The sequence below is a fragment of the Poecilia mexicana genome, unplaced genomic scaffold (genome assembly GCF_051168715.1).
Source record: "Poecilia mexicana isolate PSO_F unplaced genomic scaffold, ASM5116871v1 scaffold_23, whole genome shotgun sequence".
NCBI lineage: Eukaryota > Metazoa > Chordata > Actinopteri > Cyprinodontiformes > Poeciliidae > Poecilia > Poecilia mexicana.
Window position 1 is genome coordinate 16,608,526 of NW_028263392.1, and position 19,147 is coordinate 16,627,672.

General features: G+C 39.8%; 2 protein-coding genes across 5 annotated transcripts; one reads left to right on the forward strand and one right to left on the reverse strand.

Annotated features, from left to right (window-relative positions):
• Positions 1–3,157: 3,157 nt before the first annotated feature.
• Positions 3,158–14,918, reverse strand: kics2 (KICSTOR subunit 2). 4 transcript variants are annotated; one of them, XM_088002997.1, is made up of 4 exons: positions 14,781–14,918; positions 6,471–6,733; positions 5,178–5,481; positions 3,158–4,164 (listed from the first exon to the last, which is right to left on the reverse strand). In XM_088002997.1, exons 2-4 carry the CDS (start codon positions 6,700–6,702, stop codon positions 3,324–3,326), a joined length of 1,377 nt encoding a protein of 458 aa, XP_087859123.1. In that variant the 5' UTR covers positions 6,703–6,733; positions 14,781–14,918; the 3' UTR covers positions 3,158–3,323. The 4 variants fall into 4 exon arrangements, with proteins under 4 accessions (XP_087859123.1, XP_014850828.1, XP_087859122.1 ...); XM_014995342.2 differs by lacking the exon at positions 14,781–14,918 and adding an exon at positions 6,844–6,934; XM_088002996.1 differs by lacking the exon at positions 14,781–14,918 and having other exon boundaries at positions 6,471–6,893.
• Positions 12,906–18,838, forward strand: tmem19 (transmembrane protein 19). The gene is made up of 8 exons (XM_014995348.2): positions 12,906–13,128; positions 13,859–14,006; positions 14,866–14,979; positions 16,660–16,797; positions 17,274–17,350; positions 17,420–17,597; positions 18,239–18,448; positions 18,522–18,838. Exons 2-8 carry the CDS (start codon positions 13,877–13,879, stop codon positions 18,680–18,682), a joined length of 1,008 nt encoding a protein of 335 aa, XP_014850834.2. The 5' UTR covers positions 12,906–13,128; positions 13,859–13,876; the 3' UTR covers positions 18,683–18,838.
• Positions 18,839–19,147: the final 309 nt, after the last annotated feature.

The window sequence follows — 19,147 nt, forward strand, 5'->3', positions numbered from 1 at the left end:
AAATTATAATCTATGACATGACCTATGATATGATATGCCATGATATTTCTGTGTCGTCAGGTTGGTGTGTACTCTCTTGGTGTGTAGGAGTTTTCTTTCTCCATGTATCGAAGCATTAATCAAAGGTTAGCTAAAAGAACTGCTGGTGAGGCGGAAAGTCCCGTAAAACGTAGTTTCAGTGAAGTGAATGTCGTGTCCCCAAAGACACCCGATTGGCTGCTGCATCCGCCGCCTGATTGGTCGGCTAATGGAGGACTTGGACGGTTTCCGCTGCTACGCTCAGCCTGGCGCTCGGTGACAGAAAAAACCACAACTTTAATGAATGTGTTCAGCTTTTTAACGACTGTTCGGCCATCTTTACTGAATGTTCGGTGGCGGCCTTCTTGTGTTTGCAGGAGGATGCGGCTCGTCCTCACTTTGTTCTCGTTTGTTTGAGCGAGGCACTGGCTGCGTTTCCATTGCAAACCTTTATCAATATTATACCCATATCGATAAAACACAATTCAAGAACTTCACATTTGTTCACGTGATAAGTCCGGTTGTTGCTCACATGTGATCTGATGTTTCCTTCAGTTTTGTCAAATACATCTGAAAACCACCTCTTCCTAGTGCAGCAACTTTTTTTAAAAACTGGAGTTTTTTTAAATTGCCGTGTTTCCATTGACCAAATTTATATTCGTAATTCCAATTTGCTAAATTTTACAGACAATGAAAACGCAGTTATTAATGACATTTCTATTACAAATGTGCGCAAAGCTTTGCCGATATTCTGCTAATGTGGAGAGTAAAAACTAATTCGTAATCATCCATTAAGTAAAAAAACAATTAAAATCATACGTAACTAAGTGGTAAGACGCCATCATCGTCCTACCACTTCCTGTCGTTGTCTTTGTTGTTTCCACCAGTAGTAACATCTTGCTGCTGATCACGACTTGTGTGATGTGATGCTTTTCCATCGCCTTTTTACAAAATATGCCAATTTCAAAACAGCAGAAAAAAACAAAGCATCCAAGCGCAAAAACTATAGAAAAATGTTTTTTCCAAACTGCCGTGTTTTATTTATTATCGTCATTCCAATTTGTGCAATTTTATGGACAATGTAAAAATGTAAACGCAGCTAGTGTGTCGGTGTATGTGTGTGTGTCAGTGTGTGTGTGTCGGTGTGTGTGTGTGTATGTGTGTGTCGGTGTGTGTGTGTTCGCCCGCCCTCGTCGTGCTCCCCTATAAGTGCAGAATAGATAATTCATGCCTGCCTTGAGTGCCACAACACACGACTGCAAGTCGACAACCTGAGTGCAAAAAGCATGCCACCTCTTCTCTATGTGTGTGTGTGTGTGTGTGTGTGTGTGTGTGTGTGTGTGTACACACACACACACACACACACACACACATAGAGAAGAGGTGGCATGCTTTTTGCACTCAGGTTGTCGACTTGCAGTGTGTGTGTGTGTGTGTGTGTGTTACACTAATGTCACTAGTTAACCTTAAATTCTCCAATAAGCTAACAGGGTGGGGCTCCGTGTGTGAAAACGCCCAAAACTACACTTGAACAGCACAGTGAATGTGGAGTGTTAAACTGGACCGGGCTCCGTGTGTGTGTGTGTGTGTGTGTGTGTGTGTGTGTGTGTGTGTGTGTGTGTGTGCGCGTGCGTGCGTGCGCGCGCGCGTGTGTGTGTGTGTTTTGGTGAAAGTGCCTTTTTTTTAAACCCTCGTGTTTTTTGGGAGTTGTGAATCCACTCATTTAGAAGAGGATTGTAGCGCCACTGGAACAGAAGAATTTAAGACTTTTTCACAGAATTCAGAGGGAAAATAAATAAAATCTGTTTCGTCAGAAATCAAAAGTCACAGTTCTGAAATAGAGATTAAATTCTTAATTCAAGTCGGGATTTAAAGATTACAGTCAGAATCCTGAGATTAAAGTCAGATTTTTGTCTTTTTCTTCTATATATGAGTATATTCTAAAATATGAATTCTTAGATTGTAGTCAGAATTCAGAAATTGTAATTTGGAGATTAATGTCAGAATTCTCTGTTTTCAGAATTCCAAGATTAACGTCATAATTTCTCTTGTTGCCAGCGGTCCCAGTCCTCTTCCTTACACTCGCGCATGTCCTGACTGAAAGAGCAGCAGCACTCCAAATGAAATATTCATAAAAGTGTTTAGTAGATTCCTGAATTAAGACTTTATCATTAACCCATTGTGACATTGCACTTTGATGTATAGGATTGTGTCCTTGGCATGTAGCATCATGACATGTTGGTGCATTTTACCAGAAGGGGGAGCTCTCTCTGAATGTGTTTGATAATAACAGAATCGGTTTCTGTCTGTCAGTGTTGCTGTATTTGGAAGTCGGAGCTCCGTGAAGCGGAGCTCATATAGCCAAATGGATTGTATCAATGTGTTGTATTTATATCATAAATCAACCTGAATAAATTAGCATTCAAGCCACAGACGCACCGCCTCTTCCTGTCCTGCCTTCACTGAGAATCCTGAGATTAAAGTCGACAAAGAGTTAGAATTATGAGATTAAGGTCACAGTTAGTTGCATTATTCTGAGATTAAATTCATAATCCTTAACTGAGGTCAGAACTCTGAAATCAATGTTATAAATGATGAGATTAAGATTAATTCTTAGATTATATCAGAATTAACTTATTACTAAAAGTCAGAATTCTAAAATTAAGGCCAGAATTAAAAACATTTTGTTATTAAAGTCATAATTCCAATAAAGTCAAAATTCTGAGATTGTCATAATTAAGTTAAAAAAGTAACAATTTTAAGTTTAATGTCATAATTCTGAGTTTAATGTCAATTTAAAAAGTGATAGGTCAGAATTAATTAATTTAAAATGTTACAGTTTGAGATCAAAGTCATAATTAATTTGAAAAGTTATAACTGTGACATCAACGTCAGAATCCTGAGATTAATGACAATTTTAAGACTGAAGTGAAAATTCAGAAAATGATTAATTTAAAATGTTATAATTATGATTTTAAGGTCATATTTCCAGCTTTTTGTCCTCCTCGGTTCCTGGATCTTTGGATCGACGAAACAAAATGTCCAAATGTCAAACACGGTGCAGGAGAAATGACGACAAGTAAACACTAAAGGCTAAAATGAATAAATTAATCTCATCTTGAAGAACCAGAGAAAAACATTTTGGACAGAAGAAGCTTCAGAAAACTTTATTTGGTTTGTAAAACTATAAAACTGGTTTGAAGTTTTGCTGTTTTCAGTGACCAAGCGGTAAAACGGATCGGGAGCTGAAATATTTTTGGTCAGAGAACCGTTCGGACCCGTTGTGAGTTCAGACAGGAAGTGGTTCACCCCTTCGATCCCGGCTTCAGGATGCTGAACGGTTTGCAGTTCCGCAGCGACCCGGAGATCTCCTGCAGGAAGGAAGTGATGTGCTGGTCCTTCTCCGACTTCCTGCCGTCGAAGATGACCACCAGGGTGAAGTGCGGCTCGGGCCGGGTCAGGTAGTAGGTGCTCTGGACCTTGTCGTCGTAGAACTGCACCACCTTGTCGAGAGTGTTGAGCTCGGCGGCGCGGTCGCTCATCATCATGATGACGTTGGGCCAGTGGGTGAGCGGCCGCTCGCCGGACGGCAGCGACACCACCGCCGGGAACTGCTCCACCCCTTTGGGCGCCTCGCGGTACGAGTGCGGGTGGTGGTAGCCGTGGCCCTGGAAGCTCTCCGAGCCGCGGTTGTCGAACACCAGCGACACGTTGCTGGCGTCGTGCTTCCGGATGAAGGCGGAGATCTTACCGTAGAAGTCCGGCGCGGTGCGGGCCGTCAGCGCCCTCATGTCGCACGCCGCCGTCTGCCGGCTCAGAGCCTCGTGGAAGTAGAAGCTGAACTTGGCGAGCAGCGTGGCGTGGAAGCGCTGCAGCCACACGTACAGGTGCGGCGGCTGCACGGCCTTCTGCGACTGGCCGCCGAACAGGTTCTTCCGGGTCTCCTTCTGGCGCTGGAAGAGCTGGGCCCAGGCCGTGAGCTTGGTGTGGGCGCCGTGGAGGCTGAGCAGCGCGGGCAGGAAGTGCCACTCGGACACCTGGGCCTGGCAGCGCAGCAGCTGGGTCACCACGTCCACCTCCGTCTGGAAGCCCTCCTCCACCCGGGCCAGGATCGGGTGGTGGAACCTGCAGCGGAGCCGGGCGGTTCTGGTCGGGTTAACGAGCACAGGTCGCGTCCAGGTGCAACGACTTTATAACTAGAGTTAATAATTATTGTAGTAACTGTTTTTTCTTACGATTAATCATCACAGTCTTAATTAATCAATTCTTCTGATTAATCAACAGGATTATTTGATTAATTGTTTATTTTGATTACTGTTTATTCTAACAATTATTCATCACAGGCTTAATTAATCAATTATTCTGACGATCCATATATTAATCATCAGAATAATTGATTAATTAAGTTTGATTGATTAATTGATTATTCCGCAAAACTTGATTTTTTTTCAGACCAATCAATTAATCGTCTCTTGATTCTTCTGACAATTAATTGATTAACCTGAAAAATAAAATTACATTCTGCAGATTTTTCTTTTAACCACTTAATATGATTTTTTAGACATGCACACAAAAAAAGCAAACAATTCACATCATTCCTTCAGGAAACATTTGACCATTTGTAGCAGAGGATGCATCTGCAGCTAAAAAAATACTTTTAAGCACGGACATATGAAAAGCTCAACCCTTCCTGCTCCATCACGATGTAGGGCTGATCTGTTGACTAGTTTTTTTATTAACCAATTAAAATGAGGCAAAACCTATCATAAAGTTTTTATCTTAAGTGAAAAAAGGAGTAAATTTTTGTACAATTTTGATGTAATTATTGCTCTTTGTATGTTTTTATTTCACAAATTGGCTGTTTTAAAGTAGTCGATTGTTTCAGTCCTAAAAAGAACTAGTTCACATCAACATGGGGAAAACGTTGTTTTGGATATTTTCTGCAGTGGGACACCATTTCGCTGACAGGAAACTCTTCCTGCTTTTTTCCCTCCACCGACCTCAATGTGTCACTTTCTCCTGGAGCTTCTGCTCCTCTAAATATAGCGGGAACATGCTTCATGATGCAGAGGTAGTTAATCATTTAAACCAACACAGCCCAACGCTGCTACATGAGTTTATCCTCAAGCTTCGTGCTGCGAACCGACTCAGATACTGACTTGTTGCTGTATTTGTGCAGCGCGGCCTCCAGCGCAGACACCAGCTCCTCTGAGTTCACGCTCTTCTGGGCGCCCAGCGAGTGCAGCTTCTCGTACAGGTCGGCCATCTCCATGCGGGCCTGGGTGAAGTGGCAGAGCTGCTCCGACAGGTGGGACAGGAGGTCCTCCAGGGAGGAGGAGGATGATGAAGAGGAGGCGGAGGGCTGGCTGTGGCGCCCCATGGTCACCACCTTCCTGAGCTCGTTGTACAGCGACGTGTAGACGGTGCGGATGGAGTCTTTCCGGCTGAAGAACGACTGGCCGCCTGTACAGGAAAGACCAGAGAAAATCTGTATTTTTATCTGTATTTTTTTTTATGTCACCTTTATTTAACCAGAAAAGTCCCACTGAGATCAAAAACCTCTTCTTTTTTTTTTTTCAAAGCTGCTGATTTGGACAGACTGTCGCATCTTAATGCAGCAACTACAGCGCCATCTGGTGGCGGCTTTCAGCAGCCTTAACTGCGTTAAAATAATATTTTCCACTTAAATAGTGAGTTCCTCTAAATCTACAACTATAATCCCGGCTGTTATAGTTACTTATGAAGCATAACAAATGAAATATTGACAAACATTTTGATGTGTAACAACAACATCTGACAAAATGTAATGTTTACTGGTGTCTTTTATGACTACTTTTATGATGTGAAGCACTTTGAACTGCTGAAATGTGCTGCACAAATTAACTTGATTGATTAAACATCTCAGATCAAAAACACTTTAACAATAAGAAAAGTTCATTCATCTTACACTCAATATACAGAGAAGCACAAAAATCTTTACTTTTCTATAAGATACATATATAAAATGCATTTTTTAAAATCAGAGTTTCAGTTATTCATCTCATTTTTATTATTATTATTATTTTTTTTTACCAGAAATATTTATACTTTTGTTAAGTTGTACAGAATATGGTGGGTTGCCATTTGGGCTTTTTGTTTCTCTCAAGATCATGCAACACGGCTCAGCAAATGAAGGTTTCTGAATGGCCTATTTAAAGTCTGGACCTTAAATAGACCATTCATGCTATAAAACACTCTAATTTTAATTAAATTAAGCTGCTTTGCAAAGAAAAGTGGCACTAAATGTCTCCATAGTTCTATAAACCATCACGATAAACAGGCTGATGGTCATAAAGTTTTGCCCGTTGGTGTGTCGTATCTATGAAGATTAGTTTTTGATTTATTCGGCCGTATTTGTGATTTTAATTATTTCTCGGCCACGTTTAAAGCGGATCTTCCAGGTGAGCGGTTACCTATCTTCTGGCCCAGGAACGTCAGGCTGTGGTACACCTTCTCCGCGGCGGCCAGGTGAGCCAGCGCCGCCAGCAGGGAGCCCCAGATGGCCCCGGAGCTCCGGCTGCTGTCCTTCTCCTTCTCCACGTAGTCCTTGGCCCGGTCGAAGGAGAACATCCCGAGCTGAGCGAAGAAGCTCTCCAGGATGGCTCTCTCTCGCGGGACGGGCCGCAGCTCCTCCACCTCCGCCATGGCTCCGGGCTGCTCGGTGTTAGCCAACAGGCTGAGATTTACACAAGAAAAGAGCGTAAATGTTCATATTAAACTAGAAAAAATGCGAAAAATATGAGCTGGAAAAACACATAAGCTGTTTTAAGTGTTAGACTGGCTAACCGTTTATCGTTCCGACGCCATTTTGACTAAACCGGATGTAAACATTACGGAAAGCTAAGAAGGACAAACGAACTCCTGGGAAGAAAGCGATTGAATTTTGACGATGCCTGATAAGAAACCTTTGACCCTCAGTGTTACCAGAGGTGAGTAGAGTATCCAAAAAATTTTCTCAAGTAAGAGTAAAAAGTAGCCACACAAGAAGCTGCTCAAGAGTGAAAAAAAGTTTGAAAAGGCGACTCAAATACTGAGTAACTGATCAAAACACCAATAATTCAATATTTAAAAATTACATAATCAAACCAAACAAAACATAAAATTATGTGTAAATTTTGGTATATTAAAAAGCAAAATGAAAATAATCTCAAAAGCAGAATTACAAAATTACGAAGTAATTACGAGTATTGCCACGTTAAGAAAACTAAAGTATATAATTATAAGAATAAAGTCATAATATTCTGACTTTATTCTCAAAAGACAAGTTAAACTTTATTCTAGTAATGTTTAGACTTTATTCACATATGGTAATTTTACTTTATGTTTTTGTATTTTCTTACTATGGCCCTAATACTCCGTCATACAAAATAATATAAGCAGCCAAAAATTTGGAAATTGATTTGGAAAAACCATTTTCCAAATCAATTTCTAAAATTAAAAAGTACAGCACAGTAAAAATTACTTTAGTAAATAACTAGTTACTACTGAACTCCAAACTCAGTGTTGCTGACTGTTAACATTCAGTCATTGGGATGTTCTGAACTAATAGCCGTTTTATTTTGCTTTACTTATCCAACTACACAGAATGGACAGTTAAAGCAGTATTACTGCTCACTTTAAACTTTATTAGAATAGAAATTTCGAATAATTTATTAGTATAGAGCTACATAACTAGTGATTTATTAGGTCTACCCTACTCTCTGTCTGTGTCACACAAAAATCTGTGTGTGACACAAACAGAAACATATATACTGGAAACATATATACTATGCATAAAGTTATATTTAGTACATTTAAAATGGCTTCTTTTCTTTCAGTCAGATTCTTTCACACAGATATCTTCTGAGTACAAAACTGCAAACTGAGATTTATTCCCAAGTCTCCTGAAACATCTGCAAAACAACCTCATCCCACAAGAATCTTCTTCAAAGGATTAAAGACCTCACTGTTCTGTCTGCTGCTCTGACTTTATCTTTGATACAAAATCATTTTTCTCTTCAGAGAATCCTGGTTTGTCCCACAGCAGTGGAGCCAATGCAATTACGTCCCTTCACTGTGATTGATTAAAATAATTTGAATCAGTTGTCTTTGCAAAGAGAAACACAGAACATTCTGCATGGAGCTCCACTGGAAAAATTCGTGGAAACAGCTGTATACAGGACACTTTGTGTTTCTGTATACAGCTGTAAAAAAATAAAGAGCTTTAATAGAGAGCTGCTGTCCATCCATTTAGATGTCGGTTATTTGGATATGTGAAATAGCCTGAGGCAAATAGATGAGAGTAAAGACAACACAAAGATTTTACAAACAATCTTCCAGGTTTGTTCTGGTTCTCATCTGCTCTTGATTATCTTTAGATTTGAGCACAATGTTTTGCTTCTTGAGGTTTGTAGCCTAATTCATGCTCTACTTAAGTCATTTCTTGATTCTGTATGTTTGATTTTAATCTAAGGAGTGCAGTTTGTAAAGCTACTGTCAAAAATTAATGATTTGGGTTATTTTGCCTATCAAAAGAAAAAATGGGGGCAAATGTTTCAGTCATATTTTCACCATAGTATTCCTTCATTTATAAATGTCACTGTTTCAAACTGAATATCTTATCAAGATAAATGAAAACTAAATATTTATCTCCTAGCAAAATATTTAGTTAGAAAATTAAATAATTAGCCATCAAGCTAAATATTTAGCTTCAAATTAATTATTTAGTTTGATTAGTGTGGAGATAAATATTTAGCTTGCTAATAAGTATTTAGCTTAAACTAATACTCAGAAATAAATTATTTTGAAGCTGAATTCTTCAGCGTCTTAGGTAACTAGTTAGCTAGTTAAGTAATTATTAAATTTGATAACTATGTATTTAGTTTAGAGCTAAATATTTGGATTTTGGAATAAATATTTAGCTAGTTCCAATATTTAGCTTGGATCTAAATAACATGTTGAAAATATGACTGAAAAATTAACCCACAGGCTAAATAACCCAAATTATTGCTGTAATTTCTGACAGTGTAACTTTACAAAAGGTAACTAATCAGAAAGTGGTTTGATTAGTTTGATGTTAAATTGGGTCAAATTTTATTATTCACAATTTAATGAGAGCAGGAATTTGTTTTCATTAAGGAGCAGGTTGGTTTGGATCACTTCTTTTCTCTCATTAAATAATTATTTTAAATAGATTTTTGTATTTACATACATTTGTCTGGCATTATAATTGCTGAAAGTAGTTGTTACAGAACTTGGATTCTGTTTAGAAATCAGATTAAAACCAAGCTCTCCCTGGAAAGCATGTGTTGTAATTCAAAATATGACCCACTTTTCTGCAAACTCTCCAGGATTTCCCTAAACTGCTGCATGTAAACATCATTTTAATAACGAGGTTAGTATTTCTTTTATGAATCCTGTGGATGCTAATAAAACATTCCCTGAATTTGGCTCCAGACGGGGAGGATCTTCGTTCCATTTAAAAACGGTCAGCTGCTTAAAAAAATCTCAAACCACATTTGCTCTCATCTCCATCAACGCTTCTTCGGCTGGTAGGTCAAATCCCTCTGCAGTCATGTGATTCAGCATCATTTTTCGGCTCATTTATTAGATTTTTGAAGTATAACTGTCCTAAAGTGAAGCTTGCTACTGATTTAAAAATTGCTAATTTCAAAGAGTAAAATTAACCCTGCTGTTATACCATTTCAGTTCATTTTTCCAAACTAATTTGGCTGATTTGTTTCTATACTAGGTGTTTCTTCTTACTTTTCAATGCTGTCTTTAGTGTTCCTTTGTATTGTGATCACATCCAACCCTCCAGCTGAAATGCTAATCTTAATCCTTGTATCTTATTTTTTGGTAAAATAATGTTTTTGGACATCCAGAATGCAGAATTTCTAATTAGAAACTAATTTCTTTGTTGTGGAGATATTTAGCTAAAACCTATCTGTCTCTATAAGTTTAATTTTTCTCTGATATTTCACAAAACAATCAGCATGTCTGGTTAAAAGTTTTAATCTACTCATAAGGAGCATCAATATTAGTTTTGGACTTTATGTATTTGAATTGGTATTTTTTTTCAGGAAATAATTATGCAATACATAAATACAAGAATTTTTAAAAACAACTAAGTCGAAAATTGTACCAACAAAATCACAACATAAATAATATTGAAACAGAAGTTAACAGAACAACTCTGAATTGTGTTGTTATGTTGAAGCTTTTGTATTTATTGAACCATCTAGGCCACCGTATGAATCAAAATCCAGAACAAGGAAAAGTTCAAGAAGGTCTTTCAGGACAGAGACGCGTTTCTGCCAACTTCCTGAAAAGAGCCAAATTTCCCATCACTACTCAGGATCTTTCTGAGACATTAGTACTTCAATCCTGGAAATGTTCATCAGGTGACAGAAGGCCGACTTTGTAACCGTCTTTATGCAACTCTGAAGGTTCAGGTCAGAGTTTATCACTACACTCAGATGTCAACCTGACCTCTAGTTTCTATCTGTAATAACTGAAGCTGTGTGTTAACTTTGGACCTAAAAAGAGTTCATAACTTCAGTTTCTGTTCAACTGGAGAAAGGTATGGGACATTTATTGGTTCTAAGCTTCTGTTTGGAGTCACCATGTAGGCATTAAATGGAAGGGAGCCCAGGCTGAACCTTGGGGGACCCCACTTATGACTCTTCTCCACTCCAATGATAAGTTTCCTATTGACCTAAAGAAATCGCTGCTCTTTGTGTCAGACTGAACGTATCTGATAGTTTTCAAAGTGTCTGCAGTCTGATTTTATCCAACCTTTACGTCATTGACGTGAGATGTGTCATAATCTACATCAGAAGACGCTAGATGCGATAAACCCGACATAAACAATGGCTGAAAATTATAATAACGAACTGATGAAAGCAGTCTGAGTCAGTGAACGCATCACATCCCAGTGCAACCAGTCTGGTCCAACCCCACATCCTAAAGGCCGTTTCTGTTAACTGGGTTTCCTTCATCTTGCTTTGATTTTGTGACAATCCTGTCGGCTTCCCTTGCTGAAAATACTTTAAAAGCCCTTCATAGACATTAATAAGGGTGGCGGCCATTATTAATGTCATAAACAGAGAGCTGATGTTTAACATCTCCGTTCTTCTTCTGCACATACGGGTCGCTTTGGGGTCATAAACCGTTCACCTAGAAGTCTGACTGGTCGAGATTAACTAGAACAAACAACCACGCAAAAATACATATATAATGGAACTGAGGATCAAGACCTGCTGTGTGAGCTTATACGGAGCTCAACTGGGGTCGTAAAGTTTGTTCAAAAGAAAAATAATTTTAATTGAAAAAATATTTTGAAACTGAACTGAAAAATGTCTGAAACTGAAAGAAGCCTTTAATCTGAAAAAAATATTTCTTTTTATTTTCAATATTGTTTTCAGTTTCAAAGCTTTTTTTTTAAGTTTATAATCTTTAATTCTGAAATCTTATTTTCAATTTCCAAATCTTTTTTCATCACTTTCAAATAATTTCTTTCCAGTTTCAGACTTTTTTTCAGTAATAAAAATCTATTTTCATTTGAAAATCTTTTTTTTCACTTTCAATTTTCTTTTCTTTTGAATAAACTTTATGTCCCCAATTTAGCTCCATATACAGCTTCTGTGTGATCTGACCAATACACAGTAAGACCCACAGAACCCCATGATAAACTCAAAGCGTTGTCATGGGAACGGGAAACGACCAACCAGCTGTTGGGAGCTTGTTTAAAGTCATCTGATTGGAGTATTTGTTTCCGCTGGGGATTTTTCTGGAGACAGAGCGCCGTTTGTGCTCTGGTGCTTTTCCTGCTGTTGGGATGCGATCCTGTCACATGGGACCACAGCAGAGAGAGATCTTCACCAATGAAGCTTTGAACTACGTGCTGCTAGAAGCACAAGAGAAAATGGTGAGCTTACTATGTTCTACCTGTGCTTTCTGTAGCTTTCTATAATATTGCTCAGGTCACACTGAGATTTTGGACTTTTGTTGCTTTAAACTCTTTCAAATGGATTCAATGTGGTTTTCCACCAAAATCTACAAAAAGGAACCGTTGCCTACATTTTATTACCTTTAAAAGTGACCAATTATGCTTCATGAACAGGTTAGAATAAGTCTATGTTCATTACAGCTGACATTTTTTTGCACAAAATCTCTCAATTCAGAGTGAGATGTTTTAGGAGAAAGTGGTTTCTGGATAGAAAGTTGACAACAAAACACTTGTCTTTTCCAGCAGCCATTGTACAACACACGCAGTGGTAAAACCAACTGACCAAATGTGCTGTAACTCTCCTTGGATTGCTAGATAACAGGGCAGTGCCTGACGATTTGTGACTTTACATTCCATTGGCTTTTGAAACAGATAATTTTCTAGACACCAAAATATCTATTTTAGTTTATTGGTCCTTATGGGTGTAAAAAAAGAGGGTCTGGTGCTGAAACTAATCAGTTTCGTAGGAATTTGCAGCATTAGATGAATGTAACTGTGCACAAGGCACTCACTCAGACAACTAGTTATGTCATTTAATAATTAATAAATACCATTCATTAATGGTATTTATTGAAATACCATTAATAAATATTTTATATACAATTTTTATGTTGCTAAAGGTAAACCGAAGCAATGTATGGTGATCTTAATGACATTATAAACACTGGCTTTTAGATATTTGTTAAAATAAAACAGCCACTGTGAAAAAAAAATAAACCAGCAACTGTTTTATTTTATAAAAAGGATTACATCTACGGAATACATGAAGCTACAAATAGCTACACTAAAATTAAATACGAGCTGTAGTTATGGTTACTGTCACTTTAAGAGACAAGCTGTTGGCGGAAATGAGTCCGGCAGTCAGATTCATCCGCCGGCGTATTTCCCCTCTGGACAACGGTCATCGCGAAGCTTCAGACGAGGACCTGCTCGTTTTATTAATTACCATTCTGCTAAAAGTAGTTAATTTGTCTCCATATTTTCTAAAGGAATAAAACTAATTTTGCATAAAAATAAATCAAACGGTTAAATTTTGATGTTACATCGAGAGGGAGTGATTAGGATGGCTCCGATGGAAACCGGTGAGTCAAAACACGTCTTAAATTTCGCAACTTGTCAATATTAAACCGTTTTATGCCACAAACTAGTCGACAAAATCAAATCAAGAGAAAATATGTATAGATGTTCAAAGAGAATGAAATCCTATTTACTATTTCAACCCGGGTAACTAAAGACGAACCTAATTTTTCTCGTCACCTCGAGGAGAAAATATAGGTTTTAATCGAAGTAAAATTAATGACACCACCTAAAAAGCAACCTAACACATTAAACTTTGTTTATTAGTATAGAGTGTGTTTGAATGAATTAAATGCCACCTTCCTTCAGCAGCAAAACTTACGGTCCTTTTTAAGTAATTTATTCAGTCACATCCTCTTTTTTACCAGCGTTTCTTCATTCAAGTTTGAGTTAATTATCTAATATTTCACTCTACAATATTTTAGTAAATGCTGCACTCAAAAACTGCAAGGTACCGAGAAGTCGAGGCTGCATCGCAAGCCCAAATCATCATCCCTCCACTGCCGTGCCTCATAGCTGGTGTGGAGTTTGGTGTTTTGGTGCACGTCTAAAGAAACGGTTTCCAAACTTTGTCATCTTTAGGGGAAGATATTTAGCATCTATTTTTGCATTTACACATGAACAAATGGCTGTTAAACAAAGAAAATGACGATAAGAAATAATATTTCTGCCGTTGGTGCCCGTATGGTGGAAACGAGTCTGTGTTTATTATGTGAAAAAATCTGTTCTCTGCAGTTGCACCTCTCTATCATCATGGACTCTGAGAACAACGTCCTGTCGAAGGAATACTTCAAGATGATGACGGATATGATCGTGCTGTGCATCACCCTGGCGCTGTCGCTGTCCTTCTGGATCGTCTCGCTCACCATGAGCGCCGTGTCCGGTGAGCCGCCGCAGGGATCAGCTCAGAACTTACCATGTAAAACCAAACCGTGAAACCATGCGCCTTCCCAGAATCGATCTGAAGCTGCTGCTGTTTCAAAACCAGGTCATGGATATTCAACAGTCCACTTGAAAATATTAAAAATAATATCTGATAGCTAGAGCAACATGGATGTTTTTAAAGTTTTAAATTGGGTATTAATGTTGCTTTGTTAGGGCTGCAACTTACAATTATTTTAGTAATTATTCGGATGAATAATCAGTTAATCAAATGAACAATTTGACGCATTCTGCAGATGACAAAATGACAAAACTTTCAGAATAAGAAAAAACTTTTTTTTTTGCCTAACATGCAATAATGTACCATTTCTCTAGTGAACGCTTGATCACTTGTAGATTAATTGATACATTTTTGCATTAATCAGTTAATAGTTGAAACCAGTTGAAGTTGGTTTAATGAAGTTCTGGGTCACAGATATTTACAGACTTTTTTTTTTCATGAAATTTAAGCTTAATTTCTGCTCCAGTATATTGTTCTTTAACTGCAGTTAACGATTAATCAATTACTAAATTAGTTAGCGATTATTTCAATAATTGATTAATTATGATTAATCGTTTCAGCCCTAGTTTATGTAAGTGCAAAATGTCATTTTTATAAGAAAATTCTCACAGAATGTCATAAAAATGTGAGAAAGTGGAAATATTGCCAAAGCATGATGCTGCCTCCACCGTGGAGGATATTTAAGGAGCTGAATGGAAAAGTTTGAAAACTCACCTGGAAAGTTCTTGAATTTTATTGGGAAAAGTGTTGAACTCTGTTCTTTTCTACACCTATGGAGGCTTGTTTCTGTTTCCCAAAGGGAACCTGCAGCCGGTGTCGCCATGGCGATGGCTGTTCTCCATCTTGGTTCCCCTCATGCTGACGAGCCGAGCGCTGAAGAGACGCAGCCTGGACCGGTCCGGAGCGCTGGGCGGTGAGTTGGCGCCGACGCTCAGAGGGAAAAAAATCAGTTTTACTTCCAGGTTCCTCTGCAGACATTTTTACCCGTTATCGTTTCCTTAACAGCTCCAGCTCAGGCAGATCAGATTTTTAAATCTGATTTTGGTCTGCACTTTGACTAGGCCGCTCAACTTTGTAGTTCCTGAAATCTAACAAATTCCCGTTGGGAGTTTCATTCGAACACTAATAAAATGAGTGAATTCTGATCTAAAAACCTTTTCTGGACGGTTTTAATGGAGATTTAAGCAGCTGACATCCTGAGGTCACTCAACACATTCTCCATTTGGTCCGGTACAGATTTCCTCCTTCCCATGAAAACCTGTCATGTTGTTTCATCCCATGATAAGCTGCACCAGAAACCTTTCAGGAAACGAAACAATGCATGCTGTGTTCACAACGCCTCCAATGAGCCGATAAACTGTGTTAGATTATTCTGAAGTTTGGCTCAGAAGATTCTGGTAAGACGCTGCTTACACCGTAGCCTCACTAGACCTAAAACGGCTGCAGCTGTACTCGTCTTGCGTCATTCTGCTTCCATAAAAAAACCCACAGATTTAGATTAGACAGCAGCAGAACACTAACCTTGAAAAGGTCAGAGGTCAGCCAACATTTGGACACAGAGGCTCGTTGTTCTCTGAGGTTCTGGTGATTCTGAGCGTGAAAATCAGACGTTCTGCAGTTAGAGCTCAGATCGCCACACTTTGGGAAAAAGATTTTTCATTTTCTTCTGGTGATTTCCTCCTTATATGGATTTATTAGAAACGTCGTTTTTATTCCGGGACAATTATACAACATTAAACTACATCAACTTTTAAAGGAAACAGGTGAATCAGTTTGAGTTTATTGTGGGTTTTAACAGTTTAGGCTCAGATATGATCCTGAATCTGGTCTGTTTTTCTTGAAAATAAATAAAATATCTTGAATTTTTATCTGTCAACTTGTTTTCTGATCAGACTATTATTGGGTGATGGAAACTATGTTTGAAGGAGCCGAATTGTGGCTTTTAGACTCCATAGCGACACTGTTCCAACTGTCAGGCACGGTGGTGGCAGCATGGTGGAGAAGCTCTGATTTGGTTCTGTTTGCTATTTTTCTGAATATTTGTTCATATTTCTCTCGCATGTTTGGAGAACTGTTTCCTTTGATTCTGCATTTTTGCTTTTTCGGACAGTTGTGATGTGTAACCATGGCAACAAGTCTTTTTTTTTATTTTACATCTGGGAACAGCTGATAAGCATCTCAAAGCTCAAATAACATGTTACATGTTATTGCCTCTGCTGGCTGGATATCGAGCAGTTAGGATGGTGATGACACCGTCTTCAGTCAGAAGTCTCTTCTGTTATGTTGCAACACTGACTGCTACTGGAGATCCCGTTGCAAATGGTTCAAACATGGTCACAGAGATCACAAACACTGAGAACCACAACGATTTGATTTTCAGTTAGAAAACGTAGTGGCAGAAATCTGTCTTCACAGCATGATGCTGCCACCACCATGCCTGACCTCAGCTCCTGTAAACGACCTGCCTGTGACACGTCTGACCAGAAAACGGGTTTAAGAGACCCGCTGCACTGAAGACAAATAAAAATAAATATACAGAAATAAATCAACCTGATACACAGGTTACCTCATGCTTCACCTTTGACCTTTGCAGCTCTCCTGGTGGGCTTCGTGCTGACGATGGCCAACCTGAGCTTCTTCTCCGCCCTGCTGGCATTCTTCTTCACTTCCAGCCGGCTCACCCGGTGGGGCGCCGAGAAGAAGAAGAAGATAGACGCCGAGTATAAAGAAGGTGAGACCATTTAACTGTGATGATGTCACAGTTCTCCTGTGACATCATCACACTTCAGGGAGCTTTGTAACCGACAGCCATCTTGGTAGACAGTTGCTATGACAACAATAAACAAGCCACAAGCTTACAACTAGATCTCGCCTCATTCCTAGCTTATAAATATCATAAGGACATTACAGCTGTCTGAGTTCTCTGCACTCAGTAAATATCAGTGATATTTACTGTAGTACTTACTGAAGAACTGGCAAAATTAGCTTAGCTGATGTAGCTTTTACATGTTTGTTACTGCATGTACTCCAACAGCAGCCATTTTGTTCATGTTTGTCTTTCATATTGACCACATATTTTCTTTTTGTTGGTTTGAAGCCGTGGGTTCGCACTGCCATTGCCTACCAAGATGGCGCAGGTCACTTCTGATTCAGACTTATTATTTATTGTTAAATAAAAAGTTATGAAGCTGAAGGTTCTGTTGCCAGGCGGTCAGAGGAACTGGGTCCAGGTGTTCTGTAACGGCGGCGTTCCTACCGAGCTGGCGCTGCTCTACATGATCGAGGTAAAAACACGAACCAGCCGCTGGCCGTCAGGCTCCGCCCCCTCGCTCACCGCCGCCGCTCTGCTGCAGGTCGGCCCCGGAGAGATTCCCATCGACTTCGGGAAGCAGTACTCGGCCTCCTGGATGTGCCTGTCGCTGCTGGGCGCGCTCGCCTGCAGCGCCGGCGACACCTGGGCGTCGGAGGTGGGGCCAGTCCTCAGCCAATCACAGCCCAGACTCATAACCACCTGGAAGGAAGTCCCAGCAGGTGAGACACCTCTTCAGGTCCAGGGCCTAGTCAAAGTCCAGAGCAAGATCCTGGAGACGAATGAACAACAAGTAAAGGTTTTCACTCAGCCTAATGCAAATGCAGGCCACACTTTTCAGATTTTATGTGTTAGAAGAACAAAGGCGTAAATGATTAATCAGATTAATCGATTGCTGAAATAATCAACTAATTTTAAGAGATGCAAATTTCCTCTGTTCTGCTCCGATCAGGTAATCTACTCTGGATTAGATTATAAATTAAATGATTAATCTAAATAATTGTCAACCAGTTTTCTAATCAGGACTCTTTGAGAACCACACTGAGCAGTAAATGAGCCAAAACTGTACAAAAATGATCAACAATCGTTTCATTTCTGAAAATTAAATTATTTTTATAAAATATTTTTGTATCTGAAAATACAAATATGGTCTGAATTTTCTAGAATCTCTTTTGAGATTTATTACTCAGGGTTCTGTCAGCAAATGGCCTCCAAGTCTGAATTCTCCAATTAATCTAATTAAATTAGTTGATGATTATTTCAATAATCGATTAATTGTACTACTCGTGATTAATCGTTTCAGTTCTGTAGGTTTAAAGACTCTGAAAAGCTTCCTGAATGTTTTTTTTACCGTTTCCTCCAGGAACTAATGGAGGCGTGACTCCGGTGGGACTGGCGGCCAGCTTCCTGGGCGGGGCCACGGTGGGCGTGGCCTACTTTGCGACGCAGCTCCTGGCGGTGGGTGACCTGCAGCTGGCCGACCCGCAGTGGCCCGTGGTTCTGTACGGCGGCGTGGCGGGGCTGCTGGGCTCCATGCTGGACTCTCTGCTGGGCGCTCACATGCAGTACTCAGGTCAGTTGACGCTCGCCGTCTGGTTGCCGGGTTAAAGCCACGTTCACCAACCCGCTGCCCTCTGCGCCCGCAGGCTTCGACTCCAGCATCGGGAAGGTGGTGAGCTACGAGTCGGCCACCACCAGGCGGATCTGCGGGAAGCCCATCATGGACAACAACGCCGTGAACCTGTTCTCCTCGGTGCTGGTGGCGCTCTTCCTGCCGGGCCTGGCCTGGGGCCTGTGGCCCCGGTAGGCCGAGGATACGGACTGTGTGTTTCTGATCATGAGGATTAGCATCATCGTTTGGTAAATTCATTCCTACAACCTGCAGAGAAACGATTCAATCATTGACGTCACAAAACGAGTTAAAATCACTGAGTTTAATAAACTACTGATCATTCTTTGTAAATCGGCTCCGACTCTCTGATTAAATCTTTCACAGCTTTCCATATCTCACATCTAACAGTTCAGGAATGTAACGCTCAAAACTCCGACCTTTATCTGCTCAGTGAACGCACCACGAAGAAATTCGCACATTTAAAACTTTTGCACAGAACTGCCATGTTGAGTGAAACGGGATGTTATCCTGAAGGTGCAGGGGCGCATAGTAACCACCAGGTGGCGCCTTTCCATATGCTCCTACGATGATGCATTCAGGGGATTTATGTAAAAGAAAGCGCCGTGGAGGCAACAGGAGGCTTTTTCAGAGATTAACGTC

What these genes read in the sequence shown, in the direction of transcription:
- kics2 (XM_088002997.1), bottom strand. Translation starts at nt 6,702, where the DNA reads ATGGCGGAGGTGGAGGAGCTGCGGCCCGTCCCGCGAGAGAGAGCCATC. An exon ending in GTTCCTGGGCCAGAAGATAG is followed by an intron (nt 5,482 to 6,470) that starts GTAACCGCTCAC and finishes TTTCCTGTACAG; the next exon opens with GCGGCCAGTCGTTCTTCAGC. An exon ending in CTGCACAAATACAGCAACAA is followed by an intron (nt 4,165 to 5,177) that starts GTCAGTATCTGA and finishes TAACCCGACCAG; the next exon opens with AACCGCCCGGCTCCGCTGCA.
- tmem19 (XM_014995348.2), top strand. Translation starts at nt 13,877, where the DNA reads ATGGACTCTGAGAACAACGTCCTGTCGAAGGAATACTTCAAGATGATG. An exon ending in CACCATGAGCGCCGTGTCCG is followed by an intron (nt 14,007 to 14,865) that starts GTGAGCCGCCGC and finishes TGTTTCCCAAAG; the next exon opens with GGAACCTGCAGCCGGTGTCG. An exon ending in AGACGCCGAGTATAAAGAAG is followed by an intron (nt 16,798 to 17,273) that starts GTGAGACCATTT and finishes TTCTGTTGCCAG; the next exon opens with GCGGTCAGAGGAACTGGGTC.